This window comes from Taudactylus pleione, unplaced genomic scaffold (genome assembly GCF_031769625.1).
Source record: "Taudactylus pleione unplaced genomic scaffold, aTauple2 ptg000019l, whole genome shotgun sequence".
NCBI classification, from domain to species: Eukaryota; Metazoa; Chordata; class Amphibia; order Anura; family Myobatrachidae; genus Taudactylus; species Taudactylus pleione.
Window position 1 is genome coordinate 13,798,922 of NW_028284421.1, and position 26,282 is coordinate 13,825,203.

General features: G+C 41.8%; 1 protein-coding gene across 1 annotated transcript in view; it reads right to left on the minus strand.

The window, feature by feature from the left end:
• The window catches only part of TRPM1 (transient receptor potential cation channel subfamily M member 1), a 109,766-nt gene extending 83,752 nt beyond the window's left edge, over positions 1–26,014 (minus strand). Inside the window, exons 1-8 of the mRNA XM_088445553.1 lie at positions 25,949–26,014; positions 17,988–18,067; positions 17,262–17,457; positions 9,496–9,709; positions 8,870–8,994; positions 7,358–7,529; positions 5,423–5,597; positions 2,597–2,720 (exon numbers count right to left, since the gene is read on the minus strand). Coding sequence (XP_088301679.1) covers positions 2,597–2,720; positions 5,423–5,597; positions 7,358–7,529; positions 8,870–8,994; positions 9,496–9,709; positions 17,262–17,264 — 813 coding nt within the window. The 5' untranslated portion in view covers positions 17,265–17,457; positions 17,988–18,067; positions 25,949–26,014. The remainder of the gene's footprint in view (positions 1–2,596; positions 2,721–5,422; positions 5,598–7,357; positions 7,530–8,869; positions 8,995–9,495; positions 9,710–17,261; positions 17,458–17,987; positions 18,068–25,948) is intronic.
• Between the last annotated feature and the right edge of the window lie 268 nt (positions 26,015–26,282).

Sequence of the window (26,282 nt, forward strand, 5' to 3'; positions counted from 1 at the left end):
GTTGAAACACTCAGGCACACCTGCGTCTGCAACTCCACTCCCCCATTACCACCTGTTACCACCCACTGCCCCTGTTACCAACCACAAACGGCTTCTCCTGTCACTCATTCCACTGGGCTGTCTTTGTAGGGCGAGCAAGCGCATCCCGAACGCTCGTACCAGTTTGCGCATGTGCACTGCAAACTATATGCATGCGCACATTTGAAAACATCATCAGCAACGAGGGATCGTTTGCTAGCGAGCAGGTCAGAATCAGGTCCAGATTTTTTTTGCATTCACCTTCCAGACTGCCCAGGAACACCCATGGTTTTGCCTCGCCGGTTCTAATACCAGCGCCTCCTTATGCAAAAGTAGGCAGTGCAAATTCTCAGGGGAATACATATGCCGTAGGGGTTTTCAGCACTTTTCATGCACGCCCACAGCTCTGAAGCAGGCCCTCTACCTGCAAAATGAAAACTTAATGTAGCCAGTTGGTAGTGTTTGCAAAACGTTAATTAAGCTGTATGGAATCTGCTGCTGATACTATAGCTGGGAGCCTTTAACAGACACATATGTATAAGAACCTGCCATAGTTGGACACACAAATAAATAAATAAATAAATAGCATTTTTTTTAGCCAAGCTATATATAATTACAACAGAAATGGTTTTAACAATGTGTAATGCAACAGATTTATTTTAACACGATAATGTGATTGTCAGTAGCACACAGTGGGAAATCTGTTAGGAGACATACAATTTGTCCTGTATTCCAATTCTTAGATTTGTTTCAGGCTTCAGCTGACTTATAAGGGGAACATTGTCTTAGGAAATGGTTAAAAATCCAAAGGATGAACTAATGCAAGCATTTCTTACTGCAAAGACAACATACAGCTGCCCCTTTGTAGAATTCCTTCTATATGACTGCTTTACAAATCCATTAGTACCACAGTTGTTTGCTAATTAGGCGCTGTCCCATGATCAGATAGACATTGATGGAAGTGGAATGTACTCAGTAATGACACATTGACCAGTCACAGAGACGGGACAAACCAAACATAATAATCTTTATTGGAGGAAGAAGCAGAGATGTACTATTTGTTATCCTATAAACCAAGCTACAACACAGAAAGTATAACAAAATCTATACAGTATTTCAGGAAGGCCATAAACACAACCTCCACAGTATAGTTTAACTGAGAATGAATCTATGTAATAAAAAAATGTATTCTTATTATGTTGTTGAGAATCAAACAAAATATAATATAAACTAATTTTTCTTAAGGTTTTTAATAAAACTTAATCATTTACCCACTTCATGGCAAGCAGAACAGTGAGGCTTCCATTACACCCTTAACATGGCCTGATCGCTCCTAAAATCCAGATGACCCCATTTTGAACCCTCCAAACACAACTGCCTGGAGATCTGCTTTATGGCTCCAGCTAATAAGAAAATGATGTCACCATGCGATTCCATACTGGCCCGCACTTGACACATGTCCTACTTAGAAAATGAGGGTTTAAAATATTAGGATCCAGATCAAATTGATAAAATGTAACTAATGGCTGCGCAGAAGGTTTCCAGAAGTACTGAAACATTACTTAGATTAGGCACCATGAAAAACAAATGAATATAAAAATACCATTGTAGTAATGGTTAAACCTAAGTTTAAAAATTAAGCTAAAAGAAGAAAAAAAGATCATCAAGAAGGTTGTCTAAATGTTCATATGAGGTATATGGCATATAATCACACTTTAAGACATGGCAATCAGTACATAATACAGTTTTTAACTATTGCAAGTATGTTTATAGTACAGTATGTTTAAAGCATGTGTTGGTCCTTTGAAATATGTATATTTAAAAAATATTATTGATTTCATAGTAATGTTTGCCAATGGAAAGTTTAAAATGAATATAATCAATTTGTCTTTTTGGCAACAAAAATATAATAACTTAGGCACAGGAGGGAGACATTCTTCAAATAAAGAGAAGTAGTAGAACAAGAGGACATGCACTGAAACTGGATATAAAAAAACAGGGGGGTGCTGTGAGCCCCTCAGCCAAGAGAAAATCTAGGGGGGAGATCAATGTGATTGCCCCCCTACACACCCACACAGGCAGAGGAGACTGCTACTCAGTGGCGGCAGTCTCCCTGACCCAACTGCAGCCCAGCACACAGCAGTGTGTTCTGGCTGGGGAGAGAGGCTGCTACTTCTGACAACAAGAGGGCGGACGGAGGCGGCATCGGACCTGGGCCTCTGCCAGGCCCCACCTACAAACACGGGTATTTAGTACCTGCTCCTGCCCTCTCTTGGCTGACCTGAGTTGAGTTTACCATATGGGTAAAAATGGGGCAGACTAGCTGGGCCAAGTGGTTCTTATCTGCCGTCAAATTCTATGTTTCTATGTAATTTGTCTACGAAAACCATTAAACCCCTATATAGTATTCTATATGTATAGATAGCCTGTTGTTCTCCCTTATTCAACTAGAGCTCACAATGTCTTGAATGTGTTGCATGCCAGCCAGTGGTGATCTTATTGGGGAATCTTTTTACCCTAAAGTGTTTGGGACAAGTACTGTAGTCCACAGACTGTTTCAACAGTAATTTGTTCTTACCAGTTCCTTTTTCTTCATGCATTCCATCAGGACAACCAAGAGCTGGTGAGCCTGGTTCCGACTGTAGTTAAATGTTTTCTGAATGGTAACGAGAAGCTGATCACGAAGAGATTCACTGATTATCCTAAAAAATATACACCACAAAAAATAGACAAAGCAAGAAACATAAAAAGAAAAAACTCATATGGCGCAAAAAAAAAATTGAATTGAAAATTATATAAATATATATATATATATATATATATATATATATATATATATATTATACAGGTTGAGCCTCCCATATCCAAATATTCAGAAATACGGAATATTCTGAAATGCGGAATAATTTTGGCATGACTGAGATAATGAAACCTTTGATTTTTGATGGTTCAATGTGCACAAACTTTGTCTAAGGCACAAATTATTAAAAATATTATATAAATTACCTTCAGACTGTGCGTATAAGGTGTATAAGAAACATAACTGAATTTTATGTATGTACACAAACTTTGTTTGAGCCACGAAATTATTGAGAATATTGTATACAATTACCTGCAGGCCGTGTGTATAAGGTGTATATAACACAAATGCATTGTGTGTGTATATTTGGGTCCCATTCCCAAGATATTTCATTATGATATGCAAATATTCCAAAATACGGAATATTCCGTTATCCAAAATACCCCTGGTCCCAATTTGGATATCGGAGACTCAACCTATATTGAAAAAAAAGTACCTAGCGCCAATTGTAATAACAATACATGATAAAATGTATTCATCAAAATTGACAAGTGCGCCCAAGCTGCCAAATAATTATAAATATTATAAATGTATATAAACAAATATCTAAAACAGCATATGGTATCACAAATAAATTTTAGCAGTAAACAAGACTATAGATAATTGCTAATTAATAAACTTTAAAATTCTGATTTTAACATTTGTTAAGATTTACTAAAGAAAAAAACATTTTATTCTCATGTACTCAGATAAGGAGGTACCCTGCTTATACTCAAATGTGTAAAGTAGAGATGTATGTGGATCCAATTCTTTTGGTTTTGGTTCTTCTAATTCATCATCGTGTTTTGGTTTTGGTAAAATCACCCTCAAATGTTTTGGTTTGGTTTTGGATTCCTTATGTCTGGTCAGAAGAACCAGTTTTGATGTAACTTTCAGTGGTTCCTGCGACCAACATAGCGTTCAGTCACTTGGTCTACTGTACACACATTAATATGTGAACATTAAGGCCCTGATTCAGAGACGGACGCTCTTTCAGAGCGCTCATTCTGAATCAGGGCGCTTTTTATTTTAATGGAGCCGGCCTCCTGGCCATTCGCTAAGATGTCGATGACCACCCACAGCTTTTGCGAGCGGCCAGGTGATGGTCGCGACCATCGCGGCTTGCGACTAGACCCTTGTGGTACTGTCTAAATAGAGCAGGAAGCTCACCACTGACATCACTGGTGATGTCAGTGGTGCCTCCCACAAACGGCAGGCGTTCCTTCGGGAACGCCTCCACTTGTGTAGCCACCCCCCCTGCCCGCCTCCAAAATGGGGCGAGCTGTCAATCACAATCGACAGCTGCCCCGTTTCGGTGCGAGAAGATCCGTAGCAACGGAGCACCCCGCTGGCCGGGTCTCGCGCATGCACACATGCCGGAGGCGGCACATGTGCAGGGGGCAAACATCGGCCCGCTTGCGAGCAGGTCTGAATCAGCCCCTATGCCTGTACGATATATTGCATCTGCCGTGCAGCATAGTCAATGCGATATATCTGTGAAAGATGTAATTCACAAATATATTGTGTGTAATCACTTTGCAAATGGTTGGGACGATATATCGTTAATCGGCTGTACGAACAATATATTGTCTAGTGTGTACCCTGCTAACAGCAGGACTGGCCTCGGTCATAAAAGCAACCAGAGATCTAACAAAAACATTACAAGGTGTAATAGTCCTAACAAAATTATAAGCACTCTATAGTGGTGATCAAATTCTTCAGTAATTGCAAGGACAGTACCCAGAGCTAATAATGACACTTCTATTATTAGATTAGAACTAACATTACCACATTGCATGCATAAGGTGATCTCTATGATTACGGACGCTGACTATTATTAATTCCGTCTATGACACTTTTAAATCGTTCACGTTACACAATTGGGCACAGTTTGCATCTACAAGTATAGAATGACAGAATTGGGCATCTGCAGAAAGAGCTCCATGTATTTGATAAAACTTTACAAAAAATATTGGGCCATATTCAATTCCCGGCGAAAAGTCCCACACTTTTTGCATGCAGGACTTTTCGCCGACTTCGCTGGTTTTGAATGTGAAAAAGTACTTTTTTGGGGTTATCTATAGTATTTTTTAATCTTTTTTTTGACAGTTTACCTTTGGGGGAGAGTCCCAAGGGTGCAGATTTGCACCCCAAAACCCCAATTCTGCACTTTTTTCGACTGCTATTCATAGGCGAATCTTTTTCGCCGATTCCAATGCATTGAGTTTCCGCACCGGTGAAAAGTCTTTGGAATTGCATATGGAGCAAACTTTTCACATTGCGCAATGACGTCACTCATGATACTTTTCTGCAGAAACTGACTTATCGCGGCTAATTGAATATGGGCCATTGTCTAGTGTTCAGTTTCTAATTGGAAGTAACACAATATTGTTTGTGAATGAAGAGTTTTCTCATGTCAGCCAGGCTCAAATAATAATAATTATTGATAGAAAATAAGGTGCAATCCTTTAACTAGTAAAACAAAAAAGTAAACTGTAGTTTAGAGTAGAACATATGGAAATTACATAGACACCAAAAAGCCTTATATGTAACATGACGTCCTACCCTGCTTCCTCTGAGTATTTGTGTGCAAAAGACAGGATGTCAGAGGCTCGGCCACTTCCGTCGCAGATAACTACTGGGATTGGGGGTTCTTCTCGCAGGCATTCCAAAACAATGGAAATTACGTTGGGACCACCTTCTACAATGAGAGCTACCACAGGTACACCTTGACCCAGCCCTACAACAAGAACAAAGCACACCCAGTCAATATTTCTACTAAAAAAACCCGATACTTAAATTTCCAGTAAAGCTACATAAGTTACAAGCCTGTATAGATATTAGTGTACACATAGCCTGCTGAGAATGCATGTTACCGTTACACAGTAGTATATCCATTTTAACCAATGAAAGCATTAGTGTCCAGACTGATAGTTAAAGTCAAATGCAAAAATGCATTATCATACAAAAATGAGCGTCTTAAGCCTATTAATGATTAACAATCAATTATCAAACAAACAGAATAATTCCATATTTGCAGAGTTTCATACTCAACTCTTCAGGAAGTTCCTCCGCCTAATATGACTGTGATATGGTTGCAAAAGATGACAGCTGAGCATCCCTTTGCTGTCCCTGCCTCACCTTTATTTCCAGGCATAGGATGACAAAGGGAAACCCATGTGCCACATTATCAGAGAGCCCTCTATGCAGGTATAACATGGAAATACAATATTACCTGATATATTTCCAATGACCATAAATTGTAAATAATTTGTAAACAACAGTAAACTGAAGTTTCATTAAAGGTGAAAAAGTTATTCTTACATATACAGTAGTACCACATACGAGAAATGTTACTCCACTGTCAGGGCTGGGGCTTCTATTAGGCGATCCTAGAGTACCAATAATTAGGGGACACCTCAAAGCCAAATATCCATTAGATTGTTATTACCCAGTCTCATTTTATTACTGTTTACTTACCAATTGTAAAGAACAACAGAATATGCTGACGCTATATAAATAAATGTTAATAATTATATTCAAATAATAATAATGTCACTTATACAGTGTTTAGAATGGCTACTATAAGGCATCCTCACAAGGAGCTCCAGCCACTGGCATGACGGAGAAGTAGTCAGAAGCTTCTTATATGTGAAGCTGTCAGTTGATTCTCCTAAAATGTCAATATTGAGATTGTGGCCATTGGCTATGATGGCAAAGCCAGATGCCACCATCCCTATCTACGGAGCCAAGGATGCCACCCCACCTCTGTTTATTAAGGTAAGAAGCACCAGGGTTAAGGGCGTAACGCTCCAGGGGGAGGTTAATTACAATAGTGGGTGGTCTGCCCTGCCTATGGTGAGTTATAATGATATTCCAAGTCATGAATGATTTCTGGGACTGCACAAAGGGCAATGTTTATTTACAATTCATATTATTCTAGGTCATTTCTCATATAATTATTGTAAAGTAGGAATAATGCCGCTCCTTACAATACACAAGTTTCAGCATGGAACATAAACTTGAGTAAGCTCTTCTTTTTCACAGACAATGATTTATTTTTAAATGGAACACATCTACTCACTCATTTGGAACACGTATGCAAGAAGCAAAGCACCTCCTGCTACATAGTGTATGGTTATTTGAAGTCATCTTTGTGCGCTTAGCCAGGAATCACATGCCATTACTAGTTATAACATGTGTTGTTGACTTTTAACAAGAGCTGACATCACCACTAGTTGTGCTGATCTCCTATACTGTCAAATGAAAACTAGAACCACAGACAGAAATTGTCAGGTGATAAAAGACAACCTGCAAAAAGATTCCTACTGGCAGGAAGGAAACTATAGACTGATGCTCATATTATGTATCAAATACAAAGCCCCTTTACAAGACATCTTTAAATCTGTTGTTTGCTACTGAAGGTCAAACAAATCCAGAGATCAAAACAGGAAAACAACTAATTATATTGACGTTGACAACACATTGGATTAAACTTACTGGTATTAATTTTCTGAAGAGATATGTGCTTTTCTAGCTGGCGTCGCAACTTTACTTCTGCTCCATATTTTCCTAGTGTGCCGTTATCCGCTAGGATGAAGTGCGTGTGAGTGTTGTTCAGTACAGATAGTTTACTCAGGGGATTAGACATTGTTTGGTAAGGTTTTGTGACCTGTTAATAAAATGTACATGAACAAATTATCAGTATTTCCAATCCAAACATTTATTAGCTAACAATAACATTGTTTAAGTTTATCATATTTTTAACAGCTCACATTGAATGAAATAACTGTAAATAAAGTAACTTTCTCTTACTATTGCTGATAGAAATATGACAAGAAAAGCCCTGTCCCATATAAGTGATGTATAGCGATTCAGACCCGCTCGCTAGGCTGCGTTCGCTCATAGCTGCTGATGGTTCGCAATGTGCGCATGTATATGCATCACAGAGTGCGTGCGCGAATTAGTCCATGCGATCGGGAAGCATTTGCTCGCTACGCATAGATAGCTCGCTAGACTGAGTGACAGGACGAGCCGTTTGTGGGTGGTAACAAGGGTTGGTCGATGGAAACAGGGGAGTGGTGGTGCGGATGCAGGCGTGTTGGAGCGTCTTAACGCCATTTAAGAGGCGTGCATAATTATTACAGAGTGTCATAGTACACGTCACTTGATTGTATTTCTCACTGAAGCACTCACAGTGCTTTTGGCAGGGTATGGTTAACCACAAGCGCTGCGTTCGCTTCTCATGGTACTCAATGTTACCGATGATTGCATACACTTCCTGGAGATGACGTGCATTAGTGGGCGTGCCAAAACATAGTGGGCGTGCTAATGCCTTGCTGTGCAATCGCCTACCTTTGCTGGATTTGCATGCGCTGGGTGCGTGCGAACGCATCTAGAAAGCGGGTCTGAATTGAGCCCGCTGCTCAAACACACTCATCAACAAGGCTCCGATATGTTGGAAAGCAGAACTATGGGCCTGAGTCAGAGATGTACGGTATTGTCACTGCAGCTGCGATTCTGTATGCAACTGCTGTACGAAAATATGCAAATGTCACAGCCGAAAATATATGTATTTAGACGACACCAGCGTCTTTGCAAGTCTAAGCATTTGCATACAAAGACACAGCACTGGTTGCAGAAAGACGCAGCACTAGTTGCAGATCATTCAATGTCAGAGGTTCTGAGTAACTCTATGGTCACGCAGAATAGCCGCCGCTGGAGCCATATTTCTATTGGATTGCATACACAGGATGTGGTAAACACCTGAAGCGGTTGCAGCATGCCTGCATTTTTAACCGACACCCCCCATTATCACCCCCATACACTCCCTGACTATCAATCACATACAAAAAAATAGTCGCTGCAAACGACTACGGTAATATACCTTGATGCATGCTCAATGTGACTCAGACACATGCACAGACAGACGGTTATTGCTCAACTGTGAAAACATCGGCATAGTGTACAACTCTGAATCAGGCCCTATAAGATTGCCATTAAATATCTTACATCTTTTCCTAAAAGATCCTCCTTGTTTTCTACTATACCCCAAGGTGCAATTCCTATGGCACATATTCGTCCTCTGGACTTGGAAGAATGATCTTTCAAGGCATCGCCCACATGGCGAATTACACCTGTAATAAATTATAGAAGGCAGGGGATTAATACCACCGGATTAGAGAGAAGAGAGAATAATAAATTGCATACTGTGATTACATTTGCAAATGTAATCCTACACAAGATTTGGTAAATTAATTCCATTTCCATTATACAATGTAAAGTTTGACTAATAGCAATCCATAATTTTACATCATTTAAGGGTCTATTCATGATGTTAATTATCGGGGTCTGACCCCAATAAGTAACATTCTAAGTCTAACACACCTCGGAACCCAGAGCAATTCAGCATTGCTCCGGCGTGGTGACAGCTGATCCAAAAATCAGCTGTCCCGTGAGCAGCTTCACTGCTCCGGAGCAGTGAATCTTTTCACTGTTCCTTTGGAGAAGTGACGCTAGTGCTCATGCGTGACCTATACAAGAGGTCAAGAGCCCCAACATCCGGCGGAAGGAGCTCTCAGGGCTCTCAACCAGGGATCCTTCCACACCAATGAAACTTCACTTAGCAAAGTTCTCACCTGTACTGACACCGCCGGTGAATATCCAGGCCCCAGTGGTCATGGCTGCTTTGATGAGTCCTTTCCCAAACACTTGTTTCAGTTTTGGCTGCATTTCAAAGTTCTGGAGTCCTCCGTGTACAGAGATTAGTAGTTTAGGGAGCTCAAGCTGCCATTCTTTGACCATGAGGTGAAGCAAAGAGTCAGGTTTTGTATCGTACGATACGCGGATGTACTGTAAAAGCATAATTAGCTTATAAATTAATTCACAGGAAGGTACAAGCATTATGGATAAAATTCATGAAAGTAAAGATAGACCAACAACAGAGTTAATATACTATGTAAAAAAAGTGATTGGGCACCCCCGCACAAGCAAAATGCATACCATTGCACACCACGAGTTCCAAATGGCCACTAATGTGGCGGTTTCGATAAGAATACTTAGTCGAGAGACCCATGCAGTTGCAGTTCCATGGGAATAACAAATGTTTTTATCAGTAAGACAATCTATACACATTATCTATACACATTGACAATGACATCCACAACCTGTCGCCATAAAAATCTATCATACAAATCCCACCAATATATTTATATATCTCTCCTTCTGCTTCTATTAGCTGGTGGCATATCACCAAATCCAGGTCCAACACACATGCCACACCCACAACGAGCTATAAATCCAGCTAACCTCATAAACATTGCATGCCTCCCTTCACCCTCCAAGTCACTAAAATGTGCCTTATGGAATGCACGCTCTGTCTGCAACAAACTAACATCCATCCATGACCTCTTTATTTCAACTAACCTCAACCTTCTGGCAATAACAGAAACATGGCTCACACAATCAGACACTGGCTCTCCTGCTGCACTTTCATATGGTAACCTACACTTCTCACACACCTCCAGGCCTGGTAATTGTAAAGGAGGTGGGGTAGGAATATTACTCTCCCAATCTGTTACATACACAGTTCTCCCACAGGTACCTTCACTCACATTTACATCATTTGAAATACACTGTATCAGGACTTTCACCCCTTTCGCTGTGCGAGTTGCTGTTATCTATCACCCACTTGGGCCACCTCAACAATTTCTGGAACATTTTTCTGCCTGGCTCCCTCACTTCCTATCATCAGACATCTCCACCATCGTTATGGGTTATTTCAATATCCCCATTGACAGTCCACAATCTCCTCATGCCTCCAGACTACTCTCTCTAACCTCATCTCTTGGTCTCTCCCAATGGACTGACTCCGCTACTCATCTGGAGGGCCACTGCCTTGATCTTGTATTCACTCGACTATGCTCAGTTTCTGATTTCACTAATGTTCCTTTACCTCTCTCAGATCACAACCTTATCACCTGCACACTCTCCTCCATTACATCAACGTCCTTGAAATTAACCAAACCTAAACCTAAAACCCGCAGAAATATTGATGCTATTAACTTTCAACAACTATCTACCTCTCTACAACAACAACTCTCACCAATTTCTACATTCACTTCTCCTGAGACTGCGGCATCACACCTAAACCAGATTCTAGAAAAAGTTCTTGATGAAGTAGCTCCAGCTACCCATCACACACTCACACACCACGTAGAGTTAGACGTCAACCGTGGCATTCTAACCTAACAAGGCATCTACAAAAACTCTCATGTAAAGTGACTGACTTCCTCACATATAAGTCTATCTACAACTCTTATCGTGCTGCTCTGGACACTGCCAAACAAACATATTTCCAATCTCTTATCTCTGCTCAAGCCTCTAACCCCAAGCGACTTTTTAATACATTTAAACTGCTTCTTACCCCTCCTTCACCCAAACCACCTGCTACTATCTGTGCGCAAGATTTTACATCCTATTTTAGGGACAAGACTGATGAAATCCGAAATTTAATGGTATGCTCTTCTTCAGCTAGTGACTTGCTCAATTCCCTACCTGAATTCTCTGGCACATTCTCTTCATTTGATCTCACAAACGAAGATGAAGTATCTTCCCTCTTCTCATCCTCCTACTCTATTACCTCTACTGTAGATCCTTTACCCTCACAAATCAGTAAAGCTCTGTCTCCTGTGCTTATTCCAACCCAAACTAAAATCTGTAATCACTCTCTCTCTACTGGCAACTTCCCATCACTGTTCAAGCATGCAGTGATTACTCCTATTGTGAAAAAACAAAACTCTGACCCCAACACACTCTCAAATTACCGTCCTATCTCCCAGCTCTCATGCCCCTCCAAGCTACTTGAGAGACTTGTCTACACCCGCCTCACACACTTTCTTAACTCACATAACTTATTGGACCCACTTCAGTCCGGCTTCCGTTCCCAACACTCCACAGAGACAGCACTGACTAAGGTAGTAAATGATCTGGTCACTGCCAAGGCTAAAGGCCATTACTCTCTCCTAATTCTTCTAGATCTCTCTGCTGCTTTTGACACTGTTGACCACTCTCTTCTCATACAGACACTACAATCCCCAGGTCTTAAGGATACAGCTCTTTCTTGGTTCTCTTCCTACCTATCTGATTGCTCTTTTACTGTTCGTTTTTCTGATTCTGCCTCCTCTTCACTACCTCTATCAGTTGGAGTACCACAATTCTCTGTCTTAGGGCCTCTGTTATTCTCAATCTATACCTCCTCTCTTGGCAAACTAATCAGCTCTTTTGGATTTTAGTACCATCTGTATGCAGATGATACTCAAATCTACCTATCTTCCCCAGATTTATCACCATCTGTACTGGTTCGTGTCACTGAATGTCTTTCTGCAATTTCATCTTGGATGTCATCTCGCCACCTGAAACTTAATATTTCTAAAACAGAATTAATTATATTTCCACCAGCCAATAACAGTTACCAACCTGATCTCTCTATCACTGTTGATAACTGTACAATCCACTCTGCCCCACAAGCTCGCTGCCTTGGTGTCATCCTTGACTCTGAACTGTCCTTTGTTCCCCACATTCAGGACCTTATTCAGAGTCGGTCGCGAGTGCTGAGCACCCGCAACCGACTCGATGTTGGTCCACAGGGCATGCACATGACGGAGACTGCTCCGTCGTGCGCATGCGCGAGCCCCCGCTAACGACGGATCACCCGTCGTTAGCGGGCTCGAAGCAGACGGAGCGAGCTGTCGATGTTGATTGACAGCTTGCTCCGTTTGCTGGGCGGGCAGGGGGCGTGCCCAGCAAAACGGAGGCGTTCCTTTCGGAACGCTTGGCATTTTGTGGGTGTCCCCACTGTTTGAGCAGGAAGCTCCCTGAGGCTTGAGGTTGACGAGACCCTACCCTAGGGTCTCGTCATAAGCCCCGATGGTCACGATGGTCTTGACCATCGCGACCATCTCCCTTAGCGGTTGTTAGAGCTGTGGGTGTTAACCCACAGCCTAACGACCGACATGCAAGCGGCCGCCCTGTTTCTGAGCGTCCGCTTGCATCCTATGACCGCCTCTGAATGAGGCCCTCAATCTGTCTCAAAATCATGTTACATACATCTAAAAAACATATCCAAAATTCGACCATATTTCACACAAGACACTGCAAAAACTCTAATCCATGCACTTATTATTTCCCGTATTGACAATTGCAATAGCCTCCTTACTGGTCTTCCCAAAAACAGGCTATCTCCATTACAATCAATTATGAATGCAGCTGCAAGGCTTATCTTCCTTGCCAAACGTTAATCGTCTGCTGCCCCGCTCTATCAGTCCCTCCATTGGTTGCTGGTTTTCTACCATATTCAATACAAAATACTCTTACTTACACATAAGGCTATTAACCAAACCACACCAACATACACTTCTTCACTCATTTCAAAATATCTCCCTACCCGACCTCTCCGCTTAGCACAAGATCTGCGTCTCTCATCCCCACGCATTATTTGCTCCCATTCATGGTTACAGGACTTTCTTCGGGCTGCACCCACTCTATGGAATGCCTTACCACGCACAATGTGACTTTCCTCTAGTCTCCAATCCTTCAAGCGATCCCTGAAAACTCACCTCTTCAGGCAAGCTTATCAGATCCCAGAACCACCCACATAACCTTCATAGCCTCCATATGTAATTACATCCCCTTTCACAGTCCACACACAACCTCACACATCATCTTTCACTCACATCCTCATGACATTTGGCCGACATTCCGGTGTAAATGGATCATGCTGCCCACCAAGAAACTGTGCATTCTGGCTGGACCAAAATGCAATATATAGCACCTATCCTTGTGTATCAATGCCTGTTTCCCTATAGATTGTAAGCTTGCAAGCAGGGCATTCCTATCTATATATCTGTCTGTTATTACCCAGTTTTGTTCTATTAATGTTTACAATTGTAAAGCACAATGGAATATGCTGCGCTATATAAGAAACTGTTAATAAATAAATAAATCAGTAAGACAATGCCACCTGTCTTGTTTCCAGGGTGACGCTGTACTGGTATACAGAAAATTCGGTAACCCGGATGGACTGGCCAGCTCAGAGTCCAGATCTTAACCCCATTAGGAACCTCTGGGATGAATTGGAGGTACGGGTGCCTTCTAGGCCGACTCAACCTTCTTCAATGTCACAGTTGGTCACTGTACTTTAGTCAGAATGGCAAAACATACTGCCTGCTGTTGTCCAGGAACTTGTGGACAGTTTGCCAAGAATGGTGTCTGCAGTAATCATTGCACGTGGTGGACCTACAAAGTACTGACATCAATAAAATATTGTTGATCTATTTGCTGTCAGTGTCCAATCACTTTGTCTATATAGTGTAGTAGAGATGAGTGGTTCGGTACTACTCAGTTCTTTTTGCCAAATTAGAGCAAGTTTGGATTTATCTAATTGCCTATCCAAACCATGTGAGAGCCGGATAGCCAATAAGATGCAGTTTTTCAGATCGAACATGACAGAGTAGAACCGAACTGCTCATCTCTAAGTAATAGTAATTCTTTTTCACAGAAACAGCTTAGTCAGATAGACAACTAGAGGTAAATTTACTAAAGTGAGAGTTTTTAGAAGTGAGTTTTAGAAGAGATGTTGCCCATAACAACCAATCAAACTCTAGCTACAGTATTATCTTCTAGAAGGTGCTAGTTAAATGTGAAGTAGAATCTGATTGGTTACTATAGGCAACATCTCTTCTAAAACCCACATCTAAAAACTCTCACTTCAGTAAATTTCCCCCCTAGTCTTCAGCCAAATGTGATGTTAGGAACAGGAGTTATAAAAGCTAACAGTAGATTGATTGATATAGTGTGAAGTAGTTTTTGGAATAATGTACTGACATTTATCTCCGTTAAATTTGTAGTTTCTATAAAACCAAATGTCTCAAATGTTGTTGAAAGTGTCTATGAATTTTGCTAAAATGTTACATTTTGGATAAAGAAACATTTGAGGTCATTATAGGTCACGGAATAAAGGAAGGAATCCCCCCCTATTTTTTTCTCTTCTCCAAATTGGGGAGACCTTGAGGAATCACAAGACTTCACTGTTCATCAATATTTTCAGAATGAAAAGATCTAATCGGTGTAAGATCTTATAGTACCTAGTACAACAATTACTCTTAGACTCATTTTGCATGGAGCTCTTATTTAAAATGTATATAGTAGGCCTGATTCAGATCCCCCATAAATATAATAGGGTCTTTTTACCCTGCATGTAAATTCATGCTTAGCACAGAGGGGAATGGAACAACACTTCATGATTCCTGGGAGCCACAATGGACCTTGTAACTGTCACTCAGCAGAGGTCCAGCTACAGGCTGTCATGTCAGTGTGTGATCTTCATTTATAAAGTAAAACACAGATTAAAGCTCTGCTATATGTGCACATCAGACACACATAAGAAGTCAGAGAGTTAATGTCCTGTGCTTAGCTAAAATTGCAAAAGGGCATATATAAACTAATACATTCAAGTTGGTTTAAGCAGATCAATTATGCAAGCTGGCATACCAACTACTGTACAAGGACATACTTGCCAACTCTCCATGAATGTCAGGGAGACTCCCTGAAATAGTAGCAATTTCCCTGACTCCCTGAAGAGTCTAGCAATCTCCCTGATTGCACCTTACCCCATTATGTAGCTGTTATTTACATGGAAAAAAGTTAATCACAGATATATATATTCAAATGGGATTACCAGTACCATTTCCCCGCATCGGTTATAAGACACAATGATCCCTATGGCAACATGCATTTTTAAATAAGGTTTCTCGTGCCCACTTATATGGATCTACTTATCAGTGTATTTTCATCAACAAGTAGATCTGTGCCAAACTATGTAACTGCCTTGGGACTTGTTTCCAGTTGAATTTTAAGATACACCTCTGAGGAGGAGCAATATACGTCACTAAAACACTTTCACTCATAGGTGTTGCTTTCACAATCACCCTGAAATGCTTTTTCAAAAGTAGGTAAGTATATACAAGAAACAACAGTGTTTGCCCAACCCTTTTGGATTATCTTTAAAACAAATATATAAAATATTTGTCAGTTGTTTTCATTTTAACTTTATGTATGGTCTACAAATTTGCTTTGCCTATTTCTACACTTTCAATACAAACTCAGTGATTCAGAGCCGGACGCTATTTGCGCTCGCTCGTTCAGAAAAAGGGGCCGGCTATTTAAATTGAGTGCTCGCTCTTTGCGGTCTGTTGACGCCTCTATGTCTGAGCGAGCGAACGAAACATGCGCTCGCTATTTTGAAAAGACGCCCCCTGGCCGCTCACATCATACATCTCCGCTATTTATTAGATTAATCGAATACATCGAAAGGCGTCTGAACTGCTCGCAGTGCTTGTGGTTGGATTTTCCTACCGCAATCACTGCGAGCAGTTCAGGCTAAGAGACAACCAAGTGACGTGGCCGATGACGCTGCTTTGTTAATTATGCACACCCTTAAAACGCCCGTTTTGACCATTTGGCACGCCTGCATTCGGATCTACACTCCCCGTTTTCAAGCACCTTCCCCTGTTACCACCCACAAACGCCTCATCCTGTCACTCAAATTAGCAGGCACTCGCAATTTTGCGAACACACGTTTTCCGACCACACTAACTGGTTGGCGCATGCGCATTACGACCCATACGCATGCGCAGATGTGCGAACATCGCTCGGATCGAACGAGCGGCCGCTTACGAGCGGCTCTGAATCAGGCCCACTGTTTGTAAACCATTGATATATTTTGTAGAGCTACAGTAGTTCACATGGAAAATTAACCACGGCATGGCTGTATATGGACAACACCTCAAGTGTCTCTTTTGTATTTTAACATAAAGAGGAATCATAGGCAGGAACAGGAGGGAATTACAGATGCCCAGACCCCTCTAAACCTAATATGTGGACTGAAATAGTAAGATACATGGCCGCTTTTAGCTCTGAAAAAGTACCTGCACTGTCTTTCTTACAGTATAGTATGATTTCAATCTTTTCCAGAGTTGAATGTATATATAATATTTTGCCAGATTTATACCATTTGTGCAATCTTTGGAGCATTTACATAGAATATAAATATTTTGAGGAATGGCAGCATTGGCCCTGGGAGTGTACAAGTTAAATATCAGAATTTATTTTATTAACACCAGCATTAGACATTAGCACTGCAGTGCAAGTTTCTGTTTTGCTTCTTTTTTTATTTCTCAGTAGCTTACAGACTGCAGTTATATATTTTGTAGCATTAATAATATGCCATTTTTGCTGACACGTATATTAATTGTCATTTCAGACAGTAAACATTGCCAAGCACTATATTTTCATGCTGACTGTGTCCATGTGAAACATTTCCAGCACAGATATTACCCAGTCTTACCATGGCCTTGTTTGAGTGTCCACCCCCCTGGAACTCCAGAATGCCAAATGCATCTGTGGGACTCAGCTGTGTGTGTTTGCTAATGGACCACTTCTCAGGCACAGCTTCCAGTTGCTTGCTCTCTTCTCCATTCTTGTTAGCTGTAGCATTTTGTGGAACTGGGATGTGCTGAGTAATAAGCTGACCACAATAACATCTGAAAGTAGTATGTCAGAATTACACAAGTATTCGATCACATGTATGTACAATACTGTGCCTTTGTGAGTTCATGTATAATAATAATAATAGCTTTCAGCTGCATATGACTCTACAGATGTTGCTGAGCTATCCTGATTAGTAAAGCCTGCTGGATAATGTAGTTCAACCGCCTCTGATTGCTTACATTCGATATGTTATTTACAGGAAATAGAATCAACATATTTCATATATCTTCATGTTCATGTAATGCAGTGGTCTAATTATTAATATTCTCATTAACCTGCTTCTAGGCCACTAATACAGTAGAGTCTCAATACATTGATTGCTGGAAGAAGATTAAATGACTTGTGTCACCAAGTTATTACAAAGTGTGGCTTCATGTGCCACGTAGCCTCTGACCAGAGCAGTGGGGGAGAAAGAGGGCAGCTATATCCTACAGACAATGTGAGCATTCTATACAGAATGTCAACGATCATAACGTTTATTTCATAATTATTATTATTATAGAATAAGCAGAATAGTATGCACCTGTTGCTGTCTTTGCTGTTGGCAACTATGTAGATGCATTCTCTTTTGGAAAATGTCTTTTCTATCCAAGCCTTTTGACCCTAAAAGAAAAAAAAAGGAAAAACAAACTGAATTACATTTCTGGTAAACAAATCATCACAAACTGGACATTTTATGGAACACAAGACAGATGTTTGAAGCTCATTTCATATACAACATATTTCACACACATATATTTTGTAAAGAAAATATATATGAGAATAATGTACACCCTAACTGTAAGTTAAAGGAGTATTAGAGTCACCACAGAGATCTGGGATCTGTGGCTTGTGATGTCACATGACTTAGAAGCTGCTGAGTGGCTCGTAGTAGCCTTATACTACTTATACTTGAAAGTAATGGGTACATTGTTCCCATTATTTATTATTTTTAACATTTATCTTTACACTTGCAGGGCAATATATATATATAATATTATTCATATAAAGTTGTAGTTGTCTGAGGGCCTGATTCAGAGATGGACACAATACAGATATTTACGCAGTTTGAGCGAGTGTTTGCTATTGCACATGCGTGTAAGCCGCGCTGGGTACGAGCAGCAACTGAATTGTGATTACGCTCACACAGAGGACTCACTTGCAGGTAGTCAGTATTTGGAAAAGGTAATGGGGCATACTTGCCGACAATTCTTGTGTGGGATCTGGGAGGGAGCTGGCAGGCCCGTCCAGAAGGGAGGGTGGGGGCGGTTCAAGTAGGTGGAGTGGGGGCATTATAAGGCAGGGGGAGGGGCTATGATGACACGATTCAGTGTGAATCGCGTCATCGCACCACCAGACTGCCCTCTTTTGTGGCTGGCGCGGGGTTTGCCGGGGTACCAGCAGCCATTCCAGGGGACTTGACTAGTCTTGCGGGATAAAGGTGGGTGAACCGCGCTCACTGGTGTGACTGTAGGAGAGGAGTGGGGGGAGGAGGGTGGGGAGGGGTCAGGAGAGGAAGTGTTTGTGTATCTTAAGGGATGGGGGTGGGGAGTGTGAGAGTGCTGTACCTATGGTAGGAGTACCTGATCCTACCTGAGATATAGACTGGTAGAAGTTGGGTAAGGTGTGCTCTCTAGTGGGTGAAGGAGTGTGTAGTGTTGGTATATAATCAGTGAGATGTGTAACAGGGAGGCTGAAGCAATGGTGCTGGGTGAAAGGCTTTATTAAGTAGGCACAATGCTGCTTGAGAACAAATGACCCAGGGGCAATGGGGTAGAATTAGGCGTGCATCCCACACCATGGAGCCGCCAGTCCGCTGCAGCCTTCTGATCCACAGACCCAGCCCGGGTCCGGCTACATCACTGACCCAGACACCACCAGCCTGCCAGCACAACAAACGGAGTGCCAGATTCATTGGCACGGGCACATCCACACCAGGAGCCACAGCATACGAGGAGCAGCCAGCGAACACAGTCACCTGGCGTTCTGAACTACAAAAGACTGCCGATCATCACCACCATCCTCCCATATCGCAACGCCTACCCAGGCACCTACCGGTCGGTAAGTTGTACATTTCCGGGACGCCGCTACCCCATCCACCCCAAGGACTTCCACCACCACACTGCCGGGTGTCAAGACTGTTGACCAAAGGTCCAGCAGGGACAACGTGCTGGTCCAGAACCGCACGGCAAGGAGCCCCCTAAAAGGGTCCACCCACCTTTCCCCCAGTGCCACCACTCTGATCTACCCCATTGCCCCTGGGTCATTTGTTCTGAAATAGTCTTGCGGGATGTCAATGTTTTCATTGTTTCCAGTTTTGTGTGTGAGTGATGGATGTGAGATGTGAGGTCTCTGGGGGTCATTCAGACCCGCTCGCGAGCAAAGGATGCTCGCAAGCGGGTCGATGTTGCCCCACTGCGCATGCGCACGACGGAGAGAGCTCTGTCGTGCGCATGCGCGAGACCCGGATAGCGACGGGCTCTCCGTCGCTCCGGGTCTTGCACCAAAGGGGGCGTGCTGTCGATGTTGATTGACAGCATGCCCCGTTTGGTGGGCGTGCCGGGGGCGTGGCTGCCAGATAGAGGCGTTCCCATGGGAACGCCTACCGTCTGGGTCCGGCCCCACTGACATCACTAGTGATGTAAGTGGGAGTGATTTTGGCTCTGATAGAGCCAAAATCACTCCTGGGCTTGCGACAGTGAGACCCTACCGCAGGGTCTCGTCGCAAGCCCGATGGTCGCGATAGTCAAAGACCATCGCGACCATCTTTTTGGCCGCTCGCGTATGCTGTAGGTGGTCACCCACAGCTATGCGAGCGGCCAGGAGGCCGCTCCATTTTCAGGTAGGAGGGCACTGATTCAGAGCGTTCAACTCTTAATCAGGCCCTCTAAGCATTGGGTGGCTGGAGAGTAATTAGCCTATTTTCGCAATAGCGATTTGTGAGAGATCGTAGTTGCGATTGCATTAGCGTACATCTCTGAATCAGGCCCTTAGTTCAAAATATTTACTATAGGGCCTCAGCTATATGTCGTAAAACAGCTTCTGCCCACTAATGTTCTCCCACCAAATCTTCAGTCAATACACTAAGGGGCATATGTATCAAAGCTTGATGTGAGATTAAATTGTGAGATATATATCACCAACCAATCAGCTTCTAACTTGCATTTTGCAGGCTGTGTTTAAGAAATGATAGTTTGGAGCTGATTGGTTGGTGATATATATTTCACAATTTTATTTCACATCAAGTTTTGACACATATGCCAACCTATTACATTTGGCCCCAAGTGATTAAACTATAGGTGCTGGAATATTGAATGTCAGCTGCAGAATAATCTGCAGCTGACCTATTGAATAAATAAATAAAAACAAAGATAGTGTAAAATAAAATAAAACAATTCTGGCAAAATTGTGCAAATCAGAAATAGTAAATTAAAAATAAAATGTCCCGCAGAACTACTGAACCAAATGTCTAATGATACGCATCCCATACATACATACATACATACATACATACATACATACAATAACATTTACAGTCTTTCAATATTGCACAAAGCAGAGATCAATGTTACAAGCCCTGACAACATACCGTACTCAGATAAATTACAGTAATTTGGGATCTTAATTTATCCCTGTGCAAATAAAAGTGAACATTTTCTGAAAACCGTTGAGCTGAGGAATTGAGAAAGGATTATATGACGGGTAACTGCAGTGGTAAGGCGAAGCTGTGAGAGAAAAACAAATAATAGCAGTATAACTTAAATACTACTGTCACTTATTTTTATAAAATGTGTATGTTATGTAGACTTTGTATGTGCAATAGCAGGGATGGGTACGTTCCCTGGCGCTCGGGATCCCTGCAGTCAGAATCCCAACGCCGGCATCCTGACAGGGTTAGGAAACTGACACCTGTCAGTAAGTAACCTAACGCTACCCCTACCCCTAACCCTCCCTTTCAGCAGCCTAAACTTAACCCTCCCCCCCCGCAGCCTAAACCTAACCCTCCCACTCTTGTGCCTAACCCTCCCCCCCTTGTGCCTAACCCTAACCCCCCCCCCCAAACCTACTACTTACCGTCAGGATGCTGGCTCCAGGATTCTGATTGGCGCCCGGATTCCGGTGCCGGCATTCTGAGCCCCAGCATCCCAACAGCCGTGATTTAAACTACATCCTGGAATAGCCACATGCTAATATTTATAAATTTCTGTATACAGTGCCACAGAAACAAGAGATGAAATCACACACTGAAAATAGCCACTCTTAATCCAATTTGTTAAATAACAATTAAAAATTATTTAATGAGTGACCATTGGGAGTAATTGGAAAAATACTCATTGATCTGGGCCTATGTGAGAATGCCTCATTACGACTGAGGGCCCGATTCAGCATGGATCGTTATTCTGCTTATACGCACGCAACTGCGTTGCTAATATGAACAGTGATCTATAAATGTTTGCATTCGCATTGCGAACGCAACCTGACATAAGGACACCCACTTCCCCTTACTCACATCTGTACACTAGCGGACAACATAGCGAAACAATCAGTAATATCAAGTAACATTAGTCCCAGATGCACAGTTAAGGAAGCCCAGACCTCACTTAGGAATTGCTAACTTGAGTACTCAGGCAGCGTCTGGTAGCGCAGTGGATAATTTATGCACATCCATGCAACAGTGTTGAAACTCACTGGCACGCCTGCGTTCGCACGGCCATCCCCCATCACCAAACCTTCACATGCTGCCTGATTGCTCCCTGTTTATTCCCAAATTTGGGAACAATGAAATGTAAACTGCATATTAATTATGTGGTGTATATTCCTTGTAAAAAGGCAATGCAAAGGGATAAATATGTATATTTATCATTTAAGAGTGCACTGTACAGTGCCATTAGGGATAGATGTACTAAGCCTTGGAGAGAGACAAAGTACCAACCAACCAGCCCCTGTCATTTTTCAAACTTTGGGGTAGATATATGAAGCAGTGAAAAGCGTGGAGAAGTGTGCCAGTGGAGAAGTTGCTCATGGCAACCAATCAGCTTTGATGTTGCATTTATCAAATACATGATTTATACATCTAGCCTACTGCCTGTAAAGTGACAGTATGGAGCTGATTGATTGGTACTTTGGGACAGATGTATTAAGCTCTGGAAAATGATAAAGTGGAGAGTGATAAACGACCAGCCACTCCCAACTGTCATTTTCAAACACAGCCTTTAACATGACAGTTAGGAGCTGAGTGGCTGGTCGTTTATCACTATCCACTTTATCACTTTCAGAGCTTCATACATCTGCCCCATTATCTCCATCCACTTTATCTCTCACCATGGCGTAGTACATTTCCCCCTATAGTCACAAAAGGTACTTGTGTACTTTACGAACTCATTGCAGAGAGAACCCAAGTGTCCTACACTCATTATTATTATCAATCATTGTAATGTCTAAATCCCCTTCACGGAGAGGACCCAAATGCGTTTTTTTTCACTATCAAAGCAATTGTTAAAAAACATTTTATACTTATGACCTGTTTGGGTGTAAGTGTACCTGAGTAAATGTACACCTGACATAAAACAGCCACTGGTACAAAGCTGGATGCAACTTGTGATGACCCTATGGACATAAATACAGTGTGGGGCCTATTCATCATTACATAATTATCACTAGTGATAATTATGTTTTAAACTTGCTGCGAGTGTGAAAAACCTTTCAAAAGCATTCATCATGCCTCATTAACAAAAGTATCACTGCTCTTTTTGTGCTGTCAGGTTTTCGGGATTGTGATACTTTTCCTCCTACAGCTGAGGTATCCATAAGGATTTCCTCACACTGTGTCTGTCCCCCCCCTCGCTAATCCCGCCGCTATCTGTAACAACAGACACCCTCCGCTCAGAATTGCAACTCCCCCACCACCGCTGTATGTTCCCAAGCTAACCCCACCACTGTCATTTTCCACCTCCCCCCAGCTGCTATCAGTGTCCGTCCCTTTACCCCCCTCCCCCCGCGCGGCCACTACTCTGCGTTACCATCTTACCACCGCCACCTGTAACCACCAACCCCCACGCCTGCCATTGTCTGACCCAAACTCCCCTTCCCCCCAGCCCGCAGCTGCTGCTCTGTGCAACCACCTCCTTCCTCCCTGCCACCTGTAACCACTTCTCCCGCCGTCGGTGGTGTCTGTCACAGTACCCCCTTACCCCCTCCCTGCACAAGTGCAGGAGAACCTACTTGGGGAACCTGGAGGGTTCCAGTGACAGCCCTGAGACACCGAAGGTAAGTAGAAACAGCTGGAGGGATCTGAAAAGATCCCTCTGCTGCACAAGCTTTAAACGGCAGCTTATAAAACTATCTGCAACAGTATGCCATCTCAGAATGGCGTACAGTAACACTCAGTTCTAAAAAAAAAGCTTTTTCGGAACTTGATGAATTACATAATTTCTATGTCCCCATACTATAGTATGGGGACTGTGGAAATTATCGGGGGAGAATTGTAACCAGGAGTTATCAATGATATTTCCAGCATTACATGCTTACTGAATGGCCCTGAACCATCATTTTTAATTTTCACCCACTTTTGTAGAAATGAAGGGATGATGAATAGACCCCTATATTTCCATGAAACATTTTAGAGCTTATAGTTGTTATTGGACAGTGAACTGCATCTGCCCTCACTGATGAGAAACATACTGTATACTAATCACATAATATAGCAATCACATGACTGTGCCTGTATGGAGCATAATCATTCATGTGACTGGATGCTGACTGAAAGGCTGCTTTCATCTCCAGTGAGAATAACACAGGCCTTGTCATTCACTGCTGTTAGTGGCTAAAATAACACATGCCAGTAAATTTGGGGGTAATGCGTTGTTAATACATATAAGCTATTTTTGAAAATAACTTGAATAGAAATGGAATTAAGCAGCTGGTAAAATACTAACACTGTTTTACATTAAGCATAAACAAACCTCTATGTATTAGCCATAGCCAATACTGCGTAGTTCCCCTGGTTACCATGTTATATGGTGGAACTAATTACAGCATTAATTTTCAGCAGTTGACAGCAATTCCCTTTCAAGGTCAATAAATTAAACCCTATTAACCAGACCATTAATTATATATATTGTGGATTATAGCATTCCAGGTTTTATTAGCGTCTTTATCATTCATCTTAGTTTACTGACAGGTATATTGAAGTTTTATGGAGCAAGGACATTTTATAACAACCTAAAAATCACTTTTCATGATCTACGAAAATGTATCTGTCTACCAACAAAGTGCCTGACAATTATATGAGTGATTCTGTCAGGGACCTGAAGCACACTGATAGTTACATAAGAAATACAGCATACTGGACAGGTTGGACTGCAGTGTACAACAATGTAATGGCTTGCAGGATAGATAGAGCTACATAGGAATGTGTAAGTTGTAATAGCATCCATAGCTGTGGGCTGATTCTTGAGGGAATGTTAGTGCTGTTTAAATGTTTGAATCGCTACTATTCATGCTTCATCACAGCTGATAACAGTGCATTTGAAAGTGTTGCAAATTGAAACTTTTTTTGTCAGCTTAATACAATATGTAATGTTTCCAGAAGACAGATATCATGTATGTAATATATATTGTACATGACAGTAGCCAGCCAAAACATCTCAGGTATTATAAAAAAAATGTTGATTTGTGACAGTAAATATAATGCCTAGATGCAAGTCACATACAGTACTGTGGTATGCATGATCCATGCTAAGTAAGTGCAGGTAGTATTTACTCCCACTGACATTTAGCGTTATTTTAGGTTCAGATAAATATTAATCTTACGGGGTCATAGGGGCATATGTATCAAAGCTTGATGTGAGATAAAATTGTGAAATATATATCACCAACCAATGAGCTCCAAACTATCATTTCTTAAACACAGCCTGCAAAATGTAACTTAGAAGATGATTGGTTGGTGATATATATCTCACAATTTTATCTCACATCAAGCTTTGATACATATGCCCCATAGTCTGTTAAATTTTCTGGAAGCTGCTCCAAACATCCACTACCCTTTCAAAAAAGTAGTATATCCATTAGTTACTCTGCAGTTTCTTTAGTCTTTCCCAGCTTTTATACTTGCCCACTTAGTTTTATCAGCAACATCATACAAGAAAGTTTGTGACATATTAGTGAGTAATAAAAGACACTGAAATGACTGATTTGGTCTGAAGATGCTTACCATTAGCACATACAAAAGTACACCATTTTTTTTTACTTTTTGTATTTAAAACAATCTTACATTTTTAAGCAGGGGTAGCAAAGTTTAATTTAGATGTTCCAGAGCAACCTTTTGAAGTTCAAAACTTGTACATGCTTCATGCTGAATAAAATACAATATAGAAGCTATTCAGAGCATCACTATAATCTATATGACTTAGTCATAAAGTTTCAGAAGGTTAACCCCAGTGATTGAAGGCAGCTGGAGTGCCTCCTGATGTGGGCTAGAAGTCTGCATATATCTTGCTACAGTACCTGGGGAGTCCTGGAAGGGCAGGCTGTTGTGTCTTGCCTTGTTGGTCTCCTTCTGGAAGATGATGAGAAGCACTGAGAAGAAGGGGTGCCACCACTTTAAGAAGAGAATCTCATATGATAAGCATGTGAGCAGCCTCTTTGTCCAAGCCAATCTCATGACTGCCTTTGAAGGTAATCCTTTAGCAGTCCCATGATCCATCTCCCTGCCCAGAGGGTATTTTCATCTCATGGTGGAACAAGGCACAACAAATCTACTTTGATAATGCCCAAATCTCCAATTTGTTAAACCTTCTGTGTGACTATAGGAACTGGAAAAATGCCTACTTTGCAGAAG